Source organism: Dipodomys spectabilis, unplaced genomic scaffold, assembly GCF_019054845.1.
Source record: "Dipodomys spectabilis isolate Male_0828 unplaced genomic scaffold, ASM1905484v1 ptg000004l, whole genome shotgun sequence".
Lineage (NCBI taxonomy): Eukaryota > Metazoa > Chordata > Mammalia > Rodentia > Heteromyidae > Dipodomys > Dipodomys spectabilis.
In genome coordinates, this window is record NW_024870681.1 from 8,878,884 (window position 1) to 8,894,823 (window position 15,940).

At 36.6% G+C, this 15,940-nt stretch overlaps 1 protein-coding gene across 6 annotated transcripts in view; it reads left to right on the forward strand.

Moving 5' to 3' along the window:
• The window catches only part of Bcas3 (BCAS3 microtubule associated cell migration factor), a 526,670-nt gene that overhangs the window by 134,765 nt on the left and 375,965 nt on the right, over positions 1 to 15,940 (forward strand). For all 6 annotated transcript variants that reach the window (XM_042692171.1, XM_042692205.1, XM_042692180.1 and 3 more), the window contains exon 14: positions 11,168 to 11,301. In XM_042692171.1, the coding sequence (XP_042548105.1) occupies positions 11,168 to 11,301 (134 nt within the window). The remainder of the gene's footprint in view (positions 1 to 11,167; positions 11,302 to 15,940) is intronic.

Below are 15,940 nucleotides of genomic sequence, written 5' to 3' on the forward strand. Positions count from 1 at the left end.
GAGGAAGAGGTAAAAGTCATAGGAGAGAGCCAGGTGCCAGCGGCTCACGCCTATAATCCTAGTTACTCAGGAGGCTGAGATCTGAGGATCATGGTTCAAAGGCAGCCTAGGCAGGAAAGTCCGTGAGACTCTTAACTCAGAAAACCAGAAGTGGTGCTGTGGCTCAAGTGGTAGAACACTTGCCTTGAGCTGAAGAGCTGAGGGAAGAGCCCAGGCCCAGAGTTCAAGCCCATGACCGACAAAAAAAAGTCATAGGAGAAACAAAAGACCTCTTATTAATTTGTCAGTTGTTTTTAGATGACTCTTCTTTACCCCACATATGGTATATACATATGCACACATATGAGGAAGCTAGGAGGAGGGAACAGAATGAGAAGGAAACGTGATAAAATATACAGAAAGTCCATTAGCTGCACTGGACTTTAATGAAAATGAAATAAGCAACTCAAAGGTAGGGATGTGAAGGAGGGAATGAGAGGGAGAGAGGGAACAGCTTACACTAAGCCAAAGGAAACAGATGTACAGATCACCTGATTTGAAAGAAATAATTGTGTTGTTAAAGTTTGTACAGTTAACAAGCTTTTATAGACCATGATAATGACAGTTCACCTTGTGAAGGTTAAAATGTGTTTGTGACTTTAATTATCACTATCCCACAATATTGTGAAATCTATGTAATCACTTAATCTCCAGAAAGCATTTTTTTAAAAGTCAAAAGAAAAAACTATTCTTTTCATTCCTTAGTGTTGATGACATGAAGAGTAGGATGAATTCTTCCATATACCTGAAGTCCAACAAGCTTTACATCTATAGAGCTAAAAAAGAGAAATCCATATATACTAATTCATTTGGTGAATTAATCACTGTAGTTTATAAGTATGATCAAAATGATCGGAAACTAATGTGTATGAATGTATGTATGTGCATTTATGTATGTAGGTATGTATTTGTGTATGTGTACTGGGTTTTTTAAGCTTTCTTAATTTGTAAAAAGTAAGCAAACATGTCAGTTAAACAAAGAATGCCGTCCATCCATATACCATTCTTTTTATACGTGTGTGTGTGTGTGTGTGTGTGTGTGTGTGTGTGTGTGTGTGTGTGTGTGTGTGTGTTTTGGTACTGTAGTTTGAACTCAGGGCCTCCCTAGCCAACTTAAGACTGTTACTTTACTGCTTGAGTTCTGTTTTTTTTTTAAACTTTCAAATACACTTCTAATTTTTATTCTCATGTAGGTTTTCAAATGTAATTCTAATTTCATGTTGTAATTACTGATATCTGCTGCATTTGTTCACAAACCAAAAGTGTATGTGTTAGCTGATGATACAGTTGGAATAGAGTAATTGGTAGATATTTTAACTTTCATGTAAGCATTATCAAGTGTATAGTGTCTGTTTTCCTATGCTACAACTGTGACATATGTCTTTTGTGTTTTTCTGTGTGTTCTGTGGCATTCAGGATTCATGATGCTTTCCCATCCTTTTGGCCAGGTTATACATTTAAGATTCATTATTTTCCTTTTGACCCCTCATCTTTTTTTTTTTTTTTTTTTTTTGGTTTGGTTTGGGGGCTTGAACTCTGGGCTTGGGCACTGTCCCTGTGATCTTCAGCTCAGGACAAGTGCTCTACTTCTTGAGCCACAGCACTACTTCCAGTTTTCTGGTGGTTAATCCAAGATATGAGTCTCAGGGACTTGTCTGCCTGGGCTGGCTTTGAACTGTGATGTTCAGATCTCAGCTTCCTGAGTAGCTAGGATTACAGGTGGGACTCCCCTCATCATTTATCTGTATCTTTTATATAGCTCTGCCTACTGTATTTTGAGATTTCAAACTTTTTTTTTTCATGAGGTGTGCTAGCTCTTGAAGTGACTTTAACTTTATAACTGGTCTCTTTTTTTCTTCATTAAAAATGGTTATCATAAAGTTGATATACAGAGGGTTACATAAGTCAGGTAATGAGTACGTTTCCTTTTGGACAATGTCAGCCCTTCTCTCACTCTCTTCCAGTTTTCCCCTCCCATTCCCACACAAGTGTCAAGTAATACCACGGCTACATGTTTTTTTCCTTTCTGCATTTATTCTATAGAAAACCATCTAGCTTATCTCGTCCTTTGTCTTTAGTATTTTTTTTTTTGTCAATTTTGAGTTTTATTTAGGTATACCTTATATAATATAAAATCAGGAAAAATTTAAAGTGTTTAGCTTGCATTTAGACAGACATGTACTATTACCACCACTAGCCACCACCACAAACAACCCTGTGTCTATAAACAATGTGCAAAAAACCTAAATGATTCATTTCATGTATATGAAATGCACCAGTTCTAGTCTTTTAGAAATTCCCAAATTTATAAATTTATTTCTTAAATGATATTTTTTAGTTTTATTACATACAATATTTTCTTGAAATACAATGTTGTATATCATTTCTCTTTGCTTATTTCTGCTTCTTTTTATTTTTTATTTTATTTTTTTTGGGGTCCAGTTGTGGGTTCTGATCTCTGGGCCTGGGTGCTGTCCCTCAGCTCTTCTGCTCAAGGCTAGCACTCTACCACTTGAGCCACAGCACCACTTCTGGCTTTTTTCTTTTTGCTTATGTGGTGCTGAGGAATTGAACCCAGGGCCTCAGGCATGCAAGGCAAGAGCTCTACCACTGAGCCACCTTCCAAGACCCTTATTTCTTCTTCTTCTGATTGTTGTTGGTAATGTTTTCCTGTATTGTTTTTTCTCTCTACCAAATTTCCTGCTAAGCTCCATTTAAATTCTGCTTTACCATGTGTGCTTGCCAATTATTATTTGTGAAATAAATTCAGCATTATTGTGCGTATAACTGTAAGAGTTCCTTGGCATCAGGCATATCACATATTAGCATGTAGGTAGGTATAGATCATGAGTAACAAATATTGTGTTGGTACATATTAAAACATAATGGTTGTTTCATCCCTGTACTTCTAGTTAGATTTCACACTGTGAATTTCATTTCTCACTCTTGTTGAGAATGGATACAGAAATGTAGCATATTCTTTTCATTAATATAAATAAATGAATAAGCTACTGTTATTTCTAGTAAATAGGCTCAGAAAAATCTTGTGTGGTGGCATATACTGTAAATCAAAAACAAGAAGTAGTAATTCATTATGATCAGTGATTGGAAGCAGATAAATAGGCAGAAGATGAATTCAAGGAATGCTTGGGAACTTTTCATGATGTTGCTCTATCTTGTTTAGTATACACATAGGCATATCTACTTGTGCATTCATAATAATGGTTAAAAAATGTACAGTGTCCTGACATGCCAAGGATTATATATATATTCAAACATGTAGAAAAACAATAGTATATAAGCAAATGCCACTTTATTAAATAATAAATACATATAAACCTATTTACTGTAATAAAAATTACAGTAATTAACATTGAAAGCCTTGGAATAATATAGTCAAAAGTTATTTTATGTGGCCTAAGAATTATAAAATTGAAGGTGAATTAGAATAATATATATGAACCAGAAAATAGTTACCAATTATTGTTTTTTCCAAATGCAACATATAAAGCCACTTTTTTTTTATCATTTTTAATAAAAATTTACTGATTTCTGGCCTCCTGATGTGTACTTCTCCATTGATGAGTCCAACTATAAGTGTATTTAAGCCCCTTGAGAAATGTGCTGAAGTATTTAGAAACGGATATGCTTCTGTGAACTCTGAGACTATTGTTTTTAAATATCCACATTCATTTTGAAAATTTAGTTAAAGGGTTTAATAGACTGCAATAACACTAATGTTTTGTTGAACCTCAGGACAAAGATTTCTGTCAGTATTGAGAATCTTTTTTTTTTTTTTTTTGCTTTCATGTTGACAAACATTGCCAGTATTGTTTGCAAGGATGACATTACAAGGTTGGACACTAAAATATACAATTCTATTTTTTTTTTGGTTGTTCGTGGGGCTTGAACTCTGGGCTTGGGCGCTGTCCCTGAAATTCTTTTATTAATGATACAGTCTGATTTCCTGTAGTCTTCTGTTTGACCTGGCATTATCAGTGGTTCCGCCTCATTTTAGGAGAGTGTGAATAGCTGGTAATTTGAGTCTTCCAGTTCACATGTGTGCACATGATAAAGAACCACACAATTAGATAGGTGTTATAAATAGGATATGGGAAAAAAGACTAACCTCCTCATGTTTCCAAGATTTTATAGTGTATGCCCACTGCAGCTTCACTACTCTTTAATTTTGCTTTTTGGTCTAACCAGCTGACGCCCAGTTGAAAAGACTTATGTTCTTATGAGGCCACAAAAGCCTTAATGTTCATTCTCTACCTTCCTTGGATTTTGGAGAACTCTGTGTACCATCAGCAGCTCCAGTCCCCACCTTCCAACACTAATGTTCATCTATCAAACTTGAGGCTGAGAGTGAGGGAGAGGAAGCTTCCAGATAAACATACAGCAGTGCCTAAACAGCTAATCACTCTAGGCTTCCGCTTCCAGGCCCTATAATTAGAAGTCCTCCTTTTCCTTGTATTCCCAGATGACGCAAATGCTTTTTGTGGCTTGGCACCTCATTTGGGGCGTGGGTTTAGTTTATGGCCAAGCCAGAGTCTGGTTTAGTCTTCTGATGCTGCATAAATAGTTCTCAAGCCACAGTCTACTCTGTATGAGTTTTTCCTTTTATGTATATGTGCTTTTAAACTTGTTTTCTAGAAAAAAAGGCCTTAGTATTTCCTCAGCAGAACGTGTTCAATAAGAGGATATTGTAAATTAAAAGAAAACACATTATTATGTAGACCTACTCTAGCAATTTTTCCCTTTTCTCCCTGTTCCTTTAACTTTTATATTATTTTAAGTTTTGTAAAAAAAAAAAAACAAACCCCAAAACCTCATTCATGAATCGAAGAAGCTAAGTTTGCATGAAGTAGTGGGAAAAAAATGTGTGATATAAGACACATAGATAATAACAAGGTTAAAATTTTATTTTTCTCTGAAAATTTGGATGCCAATTTGAAAACCTAGAACATGCTGAAATTTATTAATAATCTGTACTTGTTAGCTGACTCACAGAATTATAACTCCTTTCTACAACTCCATAATTACAAAAGTAAAAAAAATAATGAATTTAGTTTTTGGTACCGATGTTTAAACATAAGGCTTTGATACACAGTCTGAGGTAAGGCTCTGACACTTGTGCCACATTTCCTGTTCAGTTGTGTTTTTTTCCCTCCTGAGGGTTTGAACCTATAGTCTCACTCACATCTCAGCCTCTTGAATAGTAGGCTCATAGGTGTGAAGTACAGACTCCCAACTACAATCAAGGTCTTGTTTGGCAGATCTTTTATTTGAATGCTCATTGTGGTCAGAATGTTGAAGTGACTTTTAAAGAAATGGAGTGAATTTATTTGTGGTACATGGGAAACATACTTTATTATAACCAAGACTATCTTACTTTCTTTTGAAGAGGTGTTATCAGAAGATAGGAGTGGTATTTTGATTACTAAAATGTATTAAAATTCAGAAAAAAGTAGGAAGAGTTGTAAATTATTTTCCCAATTTGTTATTAAGCTTGTAATTTTCTTGTTTGTGTAATAATTAGGAAAGATAGTAAAGTATCAATGTCTCATGGTACATAATTTGAAGGTAAGTAATATAGTATTAAATGGTGTAGTATTATGCTATTTATAAAAATTTATCACCTAAAATGTATTCTCTTTAACATAGGTCAGTGGCAGCTGATACTTTAATGTAGTAGCTTGAGCTATACCTTTGCCAAGGCAATAGCAAAGTCATTTTTCCACTTCAGTAACTATCTTGTTTCTTCAGTGATACTTAATATGTTTTCATGATTTCTCTCAACAAAGGAGAGTTTTAAAACAGATTATAGTAGCAAACTCATTGTAGAAAACAATGATAAGATAGGGGACCTATAAGCAGGTGAATCAGTAAGGAGTGAACATTTAGATAAACCTAATGATAGGCTTAAATTAATTAGTTTTAATAGAATACTGCAGGTTTAAAAAATATACATGTAACATTTATCCAGGTATATAGTATTTGGAGCCATAAAGCGAACTAATAATCCTTTGTCATTATGATAGTATGCTAAAAAAAATCTGAAAAATACTAAAATATTTGAAACTAAAGAAACACTTTAAATAACCAATTGTCACAATGGAAGTTTCTAGAAAACATTTACAGTTGAGTGTAATTGAAAGTACTACATTTTAGTATCTGTAGAATTGAAGGAAGACTTAGAGGAGAATGTTGACTGATACATTCTTACTCTGGAACTTAAGAAATACGAAAGATGAACAAATGAACCTAAAACTAGAAAAATAAAGCAGAGAACAAGATAGGCTAGAAATTAATAAAATTAAAAAGAAAATTAAAATCATGAAACAAGTTACCTGGAAAATAAAAATCTTAGACGTATTGATGAAGGAAAAAGGAAAACAGAAACTATTATTATTCTGGCAGATAATGTCTATATCACTAAATACCATATATGTGAAAAAGGATTAATTCCTTCATTTAGAGAAAGTAAAGAAATTTAAAATGATGCTTTTTTTGTTTCGTTTTTTGTTTTGCTGGTCCAGGGGCTTGAATTCAGGGTTCAAGTGCTGTCCCTGAGCTTCTTTTTGTTCAAGTCTAACACTCTACCAATTGAGCCACAGCTCCACTCTGGCTTTTTTTGGTAGTTCAGTGGAGGTAAGAGTCTCTCAGATTTTCCTACCGTGGCTAGCTTCAGACCATGATCCTCAGATCTCAGCCTCCCCAGGAATACAGACATGAGCCGCTAATACCATGCAAAATTTAAAATCGTAAACATGACTAAAAATGTGAAAATATGAAAGTTGAAATGCTTTAAAATCTAATTTTAATTCCTGTAGAAAATTGACAGTTAAAACTTTTCAAAATTTTTGTACAACTCTAAAGATAATAAAATTTGTGATATAAAGCTTGTTTCATTTTACTTTTCAACCAACCATTTGAGTATTCACTCTTCTCCAAACACTGCTCCAAACCGCATTATAAGTAGTTCTGATATTTGATAAATCTTGTTTAATGAGAAATGGTGGCTTGTTATATTCTCAGTATGCACCAAGTATTTCTAAGGGAGCAGAATATTTTTTTGTGTACTTGCTGTTTATTGAAAACTGTGAGGTTGTCTTTGCTTTTTGTTTTTTCCTGTTTTCCTATTGATCCTTCAATAATAATACAATGCTACTACAGCATTAGAAATATAGAAAAATCATGTGACTAAAATAGAAAGACTGTTGTATCATACTGTTAAGCCAAATTAGAATAGAATGCTATTTAATGTGTACTTTTATAGACTAATGGGAACTTCCATTAGTAAAATGGCATTTTCTCTATTAAAAAAAAAAATCTAATTGCTGGGTGCCGGTGGTTCATACCTGTAATCCTAGCTACTCAGGAGGCTGAGATCTGAGGATCATGGTTCAAAGCCAGCCCAGGCAGAAAAGTCTGTGAGACTCTTATCTCCAATAAACCACTAGAAATCCGGAAGTGGAACTGTGGCTCAAGCAGTAGAGGGCTCACCTTAAGCTGAAGATCTCAAGTCCAGAGTTCAAGTCCTACGACCGACCCCCCCCCCCACCCCCCCGCAAAAAAAAAAAAAAAAACAAAACTAATTTAAAAAAAATCACAGACATGACATTCTCACCTCCTGAGTCTTATAGGCAAAATATAGACACATGAAGAACATTTTATAAATTTCCTGAAACTGTACAAAGTATGTGACACACAAATTAATTACCTGTTTAGGCATGGGAATAATATAGGATGCTTCATTTCATATATATGGCTATTCCTTTAGAATCCCATATCTGAAACCCTTCTTATCTCAATCATTTTGGATAAGGGATATTAAACTGTAGTTAAAATCCTTAAATTCAGGCCAATGAAGTTTTTTTTGAGATTAAAATTCTACGACATATTTAAAGTAAAACAATAGCAATCTCATGTCTTGTTTTGAATAGGAAATAACAATAACAAACATCTTTTTTTTTTTTGGGTCCGGTCGTGGGGCCTGAACTCTGGGCCTGGGCACTGTCCCTCAGCTCTTCAGCTCAAGGCTAGTGCTCTACCACTTGAGCCACAGCGCCGCTTCCGGCTTTTTTCTTTTTGCTTATGTGGTGCTGAGGAATCGAACCCAGGGCCTCAGGCATGCAAGGCAAGCGCTCTACCACTGAGCCACCTTCCCAGCCCCAATAACAAACATCTTTAGATGACAATAGTGTTCTGGACATTTCTGGAAATTAGGTAATCTCTCTGTCTCTCTGACTCACTGGCTCTTTGTCTCTGTCAGTCTGTCTCTCGGAGAGACAGCACATTCCTCTTTTGGAATGTGCTTGAAGATACTCTAGCACTGAGTCCCACAGGGAGTCCTGCTCTAGTTAATTTTGAAATAAGGCCTTGAGTTTTACCAGTGAAATATAGGACCTTGCTTTTTGTCAATACTGACCGAGTTCATAATTGAGGAATATATATTTCCTGCCATCTTGCCTCCGTTGAGATGACAGTCAGGGACCATCACATTTAGAACATTCTGTGGTCTATAGGCTCAGTCCTCTGGATCTCGGCCTCTAAAGTAGCTATGATTTCAGGTGTGAGCTTCTGGCACACCACCTTAAAGTTTTTAAGCAGAAAGTAATGATCAATTAATCTGTTTTAAAGCATGATGTACAATTTGAAGTTTAATTTAAAAAGTCATTATTTCTCTGGGAAGGTAGCTCAGTGGTAGAGTGCTTGCCTTGCATGCATGAGGCCCTCGGTTCAATTCCTCAGCACCACATAAGCAGAAAAAGCCAGAAGTGGCACTGTGGCTCAAGTGGTAGAAACTTTACTGCCCAGGCTGGCTTTGAGTCGTGATCCTCAGATCTCAGCATCTTGAGTAGCTAGGATTACAGTCCTGAGCCACCAGTGCCTGGCTCTCCCTATAATTTTTAAAAATGTGAAAAGCATGTTTCCCTCTGGTAGGCATCTTAAAATGCAAGATCACAGTAATGCCCCTGTCATATCCCTCTTCCACATCCCACTCCCTCTCCCTAGTCCTGTCTTCTGCAGACACCCTGCCTCATAATACACAGGCCCCGCCCTCCTCCTGATGGTCAGACTATGCCCCCACAGGAGAAAAGGCAGCTCTGTAGCATCCCTGTTGTCTTGGGAACCAGACCAACCACAGCCTGAATTTGCATTCAAAGTGAGTGGCTCTTAGCCTTCTTTATGCTTATGGAAGTACGGATCAGAGGTTTTCAAACTACTTGTTGGGAAGGGTCTATTTTATTTCCAAGAGGCTGCAGATGTATAGTCTAATGACATTCCTGGAAAATAAAATGAAAAATAACAAAGCAAAAACAAAATCCCATATACAAGATGAGATTACAGAGCGCTATGACAGATTTCTGCTGTGAGTTAACAAGCAGTCTCTAGAATTCTGGAAACATAGGTATATTATCTTTTTAGTTGACACTCATAGTCATATTGTCTTAACTAAATGGAGATCTTCATTTATGGAATGCATTGTTGACAGTTTCAATTAATATTGTCCTAGAGTAGAAAAAATATAATACATCACCGGGTGCCAGTGGCTCATGCCTGTAATCCTAGTTGCTCAGGAGGCTGAGATCTGAGGATCATGGCTCAAAGCCAGCCTGGGCAGGAAAGTCTGTGAGACTCTTATCTCCAATAAACCACTAGAAGACTGGAAGTGTGCTATGGCTCAAGTGGTAGAGGGCTCATCTTCAGCTGAAGAGCGCAGGGACAGTGCCCAAGCCCAGAATTGAAGTCCCACGACTGACCCAAAAAAAAATGTGTGTGTGTGTGTGTGTGTGTGTGTGTGTGTAATGCATCACTTTTTGGTGCCTCTTGTCCCTGTGTTACCCAATTTATGGGCTCACACAGTCCCCCTGCATTCACCTCCATAGTTAGCTGGGAATATAGACATGTTGCCCAGATGAATGTAGACAAATTGTAAGCTGTAGAATTACTAAGTGGAGGAATCAGTATTGGTTCAGTATTGCTGAATACATTTATTTAACTTAGCATTCAGTTTTATAAATTTAGCAATCACATTTTAACTCTGGCCAGTCTTTCCTCCCCCTTCCCCAGTCCTGGGGTTTTAACCCTGAGCCTCTTTGAGCTCAAGGCTAGCAGTCTAGCACTTGAGCAACAGCTTTACTTCCCCTTTTTTTTTTTTTTTTTTTTTTTTTTCTGATTAGTTTATTAGAGATCAGAGTCTCATGGACTTTCCTGCTTAGGTTGGCTTTGAACTGAGATCCTCAGATCTCAGCCTCCTGAGTAGCTAGGATTACAGGCATGAGCCACTGCCCTCAGCTCTGATCAGACATTTTTATACCCTTGAATTTGAACATGTCTGTGAACTTTACTTGACGAGTATAAGATTTTTCTCTTAGTCATACAATGCATCATAATACCTTCATATCTAGTAGTTGCGTTTTGCTAGTTTACTAGTGGTGTTATGTTATGTTTGTATTTTATATGAAATTTTTTTTTCTTTTGATTCCTGTCCTGGGACTGGAACTGAGCATATGGTGCTGCTGTCTCTGAGCTTACATGCTTGCTTGCTTGCTTGCTTTCTGTATTTCTTCCTTTGTTTCGTTTCTTCCTTCCTTCCTTCCTTCCTTCCTTCCTTCCTTCCTTCCTTCCTTCCTTCCTTCCTTCCTTCCTTCCTTCCTTCCTTCCTTCCTTCCTTCCTTCCTTCCTTCCTTCCTTCCTTCCTTTCTTTCTTTCTTTCTTTCTTTCTTTCTTTCTTTCTTTCTTTCTTTCTTTCTTCTTTCTTTGTCTCTGCCTGTTTCTCTTTTTCTTTTTTGCTAGAGATATCTACCATTTGAGCCACCACTCCATTTCTGGATTTTTGGTGGCAATTTCTGGCCTTTTGTGATTAGTTTATTGGAGATTAGATTTTCTTTGACTTTCTTGCCTGGTCTGGCTTTGATATTGATCTCAACCTTCTGAGTAGCTAGATATGAGTGAGTCTGGAAGTAGATATTTTATGTTAGCTTTCTTATTTTGAAAACTATTTTTTATAAGCTTGGGGAATTTTTTATTTAGTAGTATTTTAACATATTCCGATCAATTTTTAATTTCATCTGTGCACATAATCATTTGAATTTTTATACCTTGCTTTTTCTTCTAGGGATGCTTTTAGTCACAACGGATACTCTTGGGCATGACTTCCACGTTTTCCAAATTTTGACTCATCCTTGGTCCTCATCCCAAAGTGCTGTCCATCATCTGTATACTCTACACAGGGGTGAAACAGAAGCCAAAGTAAGTAGTGTTTTTTAGAATTTATTTCTTTGTGTGCTGTGATATCTAATCTACTGGGTCATTTATACCTAATTGAAACTTTTTTTTTTACTGGTCCTGAGGCCTGAACTCTGTGCTGTCCCAGTGCTCCTTTTGCTCAAGGCTAGCACTCTACCACTTGAGCCACAGCCTTACTTTCAGCTTTTTCTGTGATTTAATTGGAGATAATTGTTTCCTAGATTTTTTTGCCTAGGCTGGCTTGGAACCACAATTCTCAGATCTCATCCTTCTGTGTAACTAGGATTAGAGAGGTGAGCTACTGAGGCCCAGCTGAAACTTTATGTTTTTGAGAAAACTTTATTCTTTGAGTATGATAGCATATCGTACTCATTTGAGCAAATAAAGATAAAAACAATAAGTTATTGAAACTTTACTGTTAAAAATTCGGTAATTTTTATGTTAGTTGGTCATTTCACTATTTAGTCCTACCCCATTTTTAGCTCCAGAAAAAAATCTTGATCACTCAATGGATATCTGACCTCCTTATCTTTTACTAGTAACATTGATTCTACTTATGTCTTTATGTACACACTTACGTGCGCACACTTGGTACTATAGACACACATTTACATATACATAAACACAGTTCTCAAAATAGAATTGGATATATTATAACTTGGAGGTAGTTTTCAATTGCTAGTGAGAATTAATTATGCACCTCTCTCACAATTACTACATTTACTGATTTCACCTTGGTAATATGAAATTATCCTGATGATAGAAAGTAGTAAATAGGAATTTACAGGGGTAGCATTTTTTTTGTTTACATAGTTAGTTTTTAAACATTTATATAAATAACTTTGTTAATGTTCTTGTTAACAGATAACACAAATATACACACAGATTTTTTTTTTTTTTGATGGTTGTGGTGGCTGAACTCTGGCTTGGGCCCTGTACTGCAGCTCTTCAGCTGAAGGTTAGCACTCTACCACTTGCACCACAGTGTCATTTCCAGCTTTTTTCTGCTTATGTGGTGCTGAGGAATTGAACCCAGAGCTTCATGCATGCGAGGCAAGCACTCTACCACTGAACCAATTTCCCAGCCCCAACATATACACATATATTATTAAATATTGCTTTAGTTATCATGGTATGACATGATTTTTATATGTATTTAATATTCTGAACATCAAATGCTAGATAATATGCATTATCTCAGGAGCCTAAACTTACAAATAGCTTTTATTTCACAGAACTTATGGTTATGGCTTTACCAGTGTGCCAACTGTTTCTTTGGAGATAATTCTATGCTATTCTTTGAACAGTCCAACCCATTTTAAAGTGTGGTTTCTCTTATATTTTTACCAAAACAAATGACTATAATAAAAATAAAAAGTTCGTAATTATAATTAACATACATTGGACATTAATTTAGTTGTGAAAATTGATAAAGCATCCAGTGTTATATCACCTCTCATCCATTTAATAAGATAATCAAATAATTGATGAAGGCATGCTTTCCAACATAAAATAAATATACAAATTCCAACATAATTATACCCTTTGGTTTTTTTTTTTTTTTTTTTTTTTGGTCCTGTCGTGGGGCCTGAACTCTGGGCTTGGGCACTGTCCCTCAGCTCTTCAGTTCAAGGCTAGTGCTCTACCACTTGAGCCACAACGCCACTTCCGGCTTTTTTCTTTTTGCTTATGTGGTGCTGAGGAATCGAACTCAGGGCCTCAGGCATGCAAGGCAAGCGCTCTACCACTGAGCTACCTTCCCAGCCCACCCTTTGGTTTTATCTGATGAGTATTAATGTTACTAAAGTGGATTAGCTAGATATTAGTGTGTTACAGAATCATTTGTGTAATGATTGTGTAATGAGAGCTCTAGATAAAATTAACATTGATCTACAACTTTAGTCACATCTCTGGTCCTTTTGTTTTTTAGTTTGTATTTTAGATAAGGACTTGCACTAACTTTGTCTAGGCTGGCCTTGGATAAAGATCTTCCTACCTCTTCCTCCTGAGTAGCACCATGTACCACCATGTACCAGCATGCTTATTCCCTAGAAATAGAACATTTGGTCTACAGTAATCATTGCTAGAATATTGCCTCATATATTCTTGGTAGATATATTTGGATCTGCTAATGATATTCCTATTTTTAACAGGTAGGCAAGTAAAAAGGAATGATTTTGCTCTAGGTGCATCTTGTAATGTCTAACCATTAATATTTTAGATGTGAGGACCTCAGTTGATCATAAAATTAGTCTTTGTAAGTTTCTACTGAAAATGTTTTGAACTGATAAAATTTAATACCAGTCATGAATTCCATATGGCACATGATCTATCTAGTCATCTTTGAGTACTTCAGAATCATATTATTTTGAATTCTTCCAAGAATTCTGAGTGTACTTTAATCAGGCAAGGGGAAAAAGTAGGTGGATCTAATTATGTTGAATTAAGTTGTTTTGTGGTATTTGACTTGGGATATCCTCTGCATCTGACAATAATTTTCCTCACAAAGCACACATGCATTACAAAACAGTCCTTGTTGCCACAGTAAGTATAAACTTCACAAGGATTTTGTTAGTATACTTCTATAATATCTTATTCAAGCAGAGTCAAGTCACTTTTTTACACAATATGCTAATTTTGGCAAATAGCACATTTGCTTTAGAAACATCTGTGTGTCAGATAAGTATAAATTTTATCATCTTAAAGTAGTCCTACAAGGGGCTGGGAAGGTGGCTCAGTGGTAGAATGCTTGCCTTGCATTCATGAGACCCTGGGTTCGATTCCTCAGCACCACATAAGCAAAAAGAAAAAAGCCCGAAGTGGCACTGTGGCGCAAGTGATAGAGTGCTAGCCTTGAGCTGAAGAGCTGAGGGACAGCGCCCAGGCCCAGAGTTCAGGCACCACGACCAGACCCCTCCACCAAAAAAAAAAAAAGTCCTACAAAATTGTATGATTAGTATCTTTGTCATGGAGCAAATAGTCTATTTCATAGTATTAATTGATACTATTAAGAAATCATTTTAGATAATTTTTATTATGAGAATATCTCATCTACCCAGTCATGATTATACTGATGTTCAAATTGAACTCTTTCTGTGCATGTGTGGATGTGGATGTGGGGGGTACATGCATGCATGCATGTATGTATGTTCCAGTACTGAAACTTGAACTCAGGGCCTAGGTACTCTCTTAGCTTTTTTGATAAAGGAGCCACAGCTCCAAATGTTTTTTTTTGTTTTGTTTTTTTGAGGTTGGTTGGAGATAAGAATCTCATAAACTGTCCTACAGAGAAACTGTGATTCTCTGTTCTTAGCCTCCTGAGTAGCTAGGATTATAAGGGTGAGCTTCCAGTTTTCAGCTTGTTTTCATTTTTCTAAACTTTACAACTCTATGACTCTGTGGTCATTTCAGTGTCTTCCATCTATCCCCTCTCTCCAAATACAAAACTGGGACAGTGAATGCTAAACTGTCAAATTCAGGCTCCTCCACTAGGACTAGATTTGAAACAACTAAATGCTTTATATAGTGGCTTTTCTAGCGCTCATGTTATATGTTCAAGTATGGTGATCCTGACAGATGGAAAACAAATGAGAAGAGGCCTGTTATTTTCCCAGCTTAATGCTTTCATTGCATTTCCATTTCACAGTATAGGAAGAGGGAAACTAGGGAGGTACTGGTATTATCACTAAGTTGCTGAGACACTGCAAAAAGTATGGGAGTCTAAGGAAATAGATTGTGAAAACATAGTACAAAACAGATGAAAGCTGCAGTTAGAGAGAATCCTAGAGATTAATAGGGAACATTGTAGAATGTGGAAAGAACCACCTTTAGTTGGAAAGGTATTCATGGTAGATATGATTGGCTGTGTAAAAAATCTGACTCTATAAAAAAGAAGTGAAAGCTGGAAGCTTGATTGTAGAGCTCTTGCAAACACAAGGCCCAGCCCGGTGCCGGTGGCTCAAGCCTGTAATCCCAGCTATTTAGGAGGCTGAGATCTGAGGTTCATGGTTCAAAGCCAGCCTAGGCAAGAAAGTCTGTGAGACTTTTATCTCCAATAAACCACTAGAAAACCAGAAATGGTGCTATTGCTCAAGCAGTAGAGCATTTGACTTGATCTGAAGAGCGTTCCACCACACACACACACACACACACACACACACACACACACACACACACGCACACACACACACGCACGCACACACACACGCACACACACACACACGCGCGCCCTGAGTTCAAGCCATTGAACTGCAATAAATAAATGATAAAGGTAAATAAAAATGAATGAATGAATGAATGAAATGGTTATCATATACTGGCAAGTGATTAAAACAAGATCCAAAATGTCATATGATAGCCAGGCACTGGTGTCTGAGGACTGTAACCATAGCTACTCAGGAGGTTGAAATCTGAGGATCATTCTTGGAAGGTAGCCCAGATAAGAAAGTTGGTGAAACTTTTATCTCCAATTAATCATGGAAAAAGCCTGAAGCTCTGTTGTAGCTCTGGTGGTGGAGTGATATGCTTGAGCAAATGGACTTCAGGGACAGTTCCCAGGCCTAGAGTCCTTGGACCAGGAAAAAAAAAAAGTCATATAATGACAAGCTTTTTCTTTAAAAAAGGGAAATGAGTGTAACAGTAA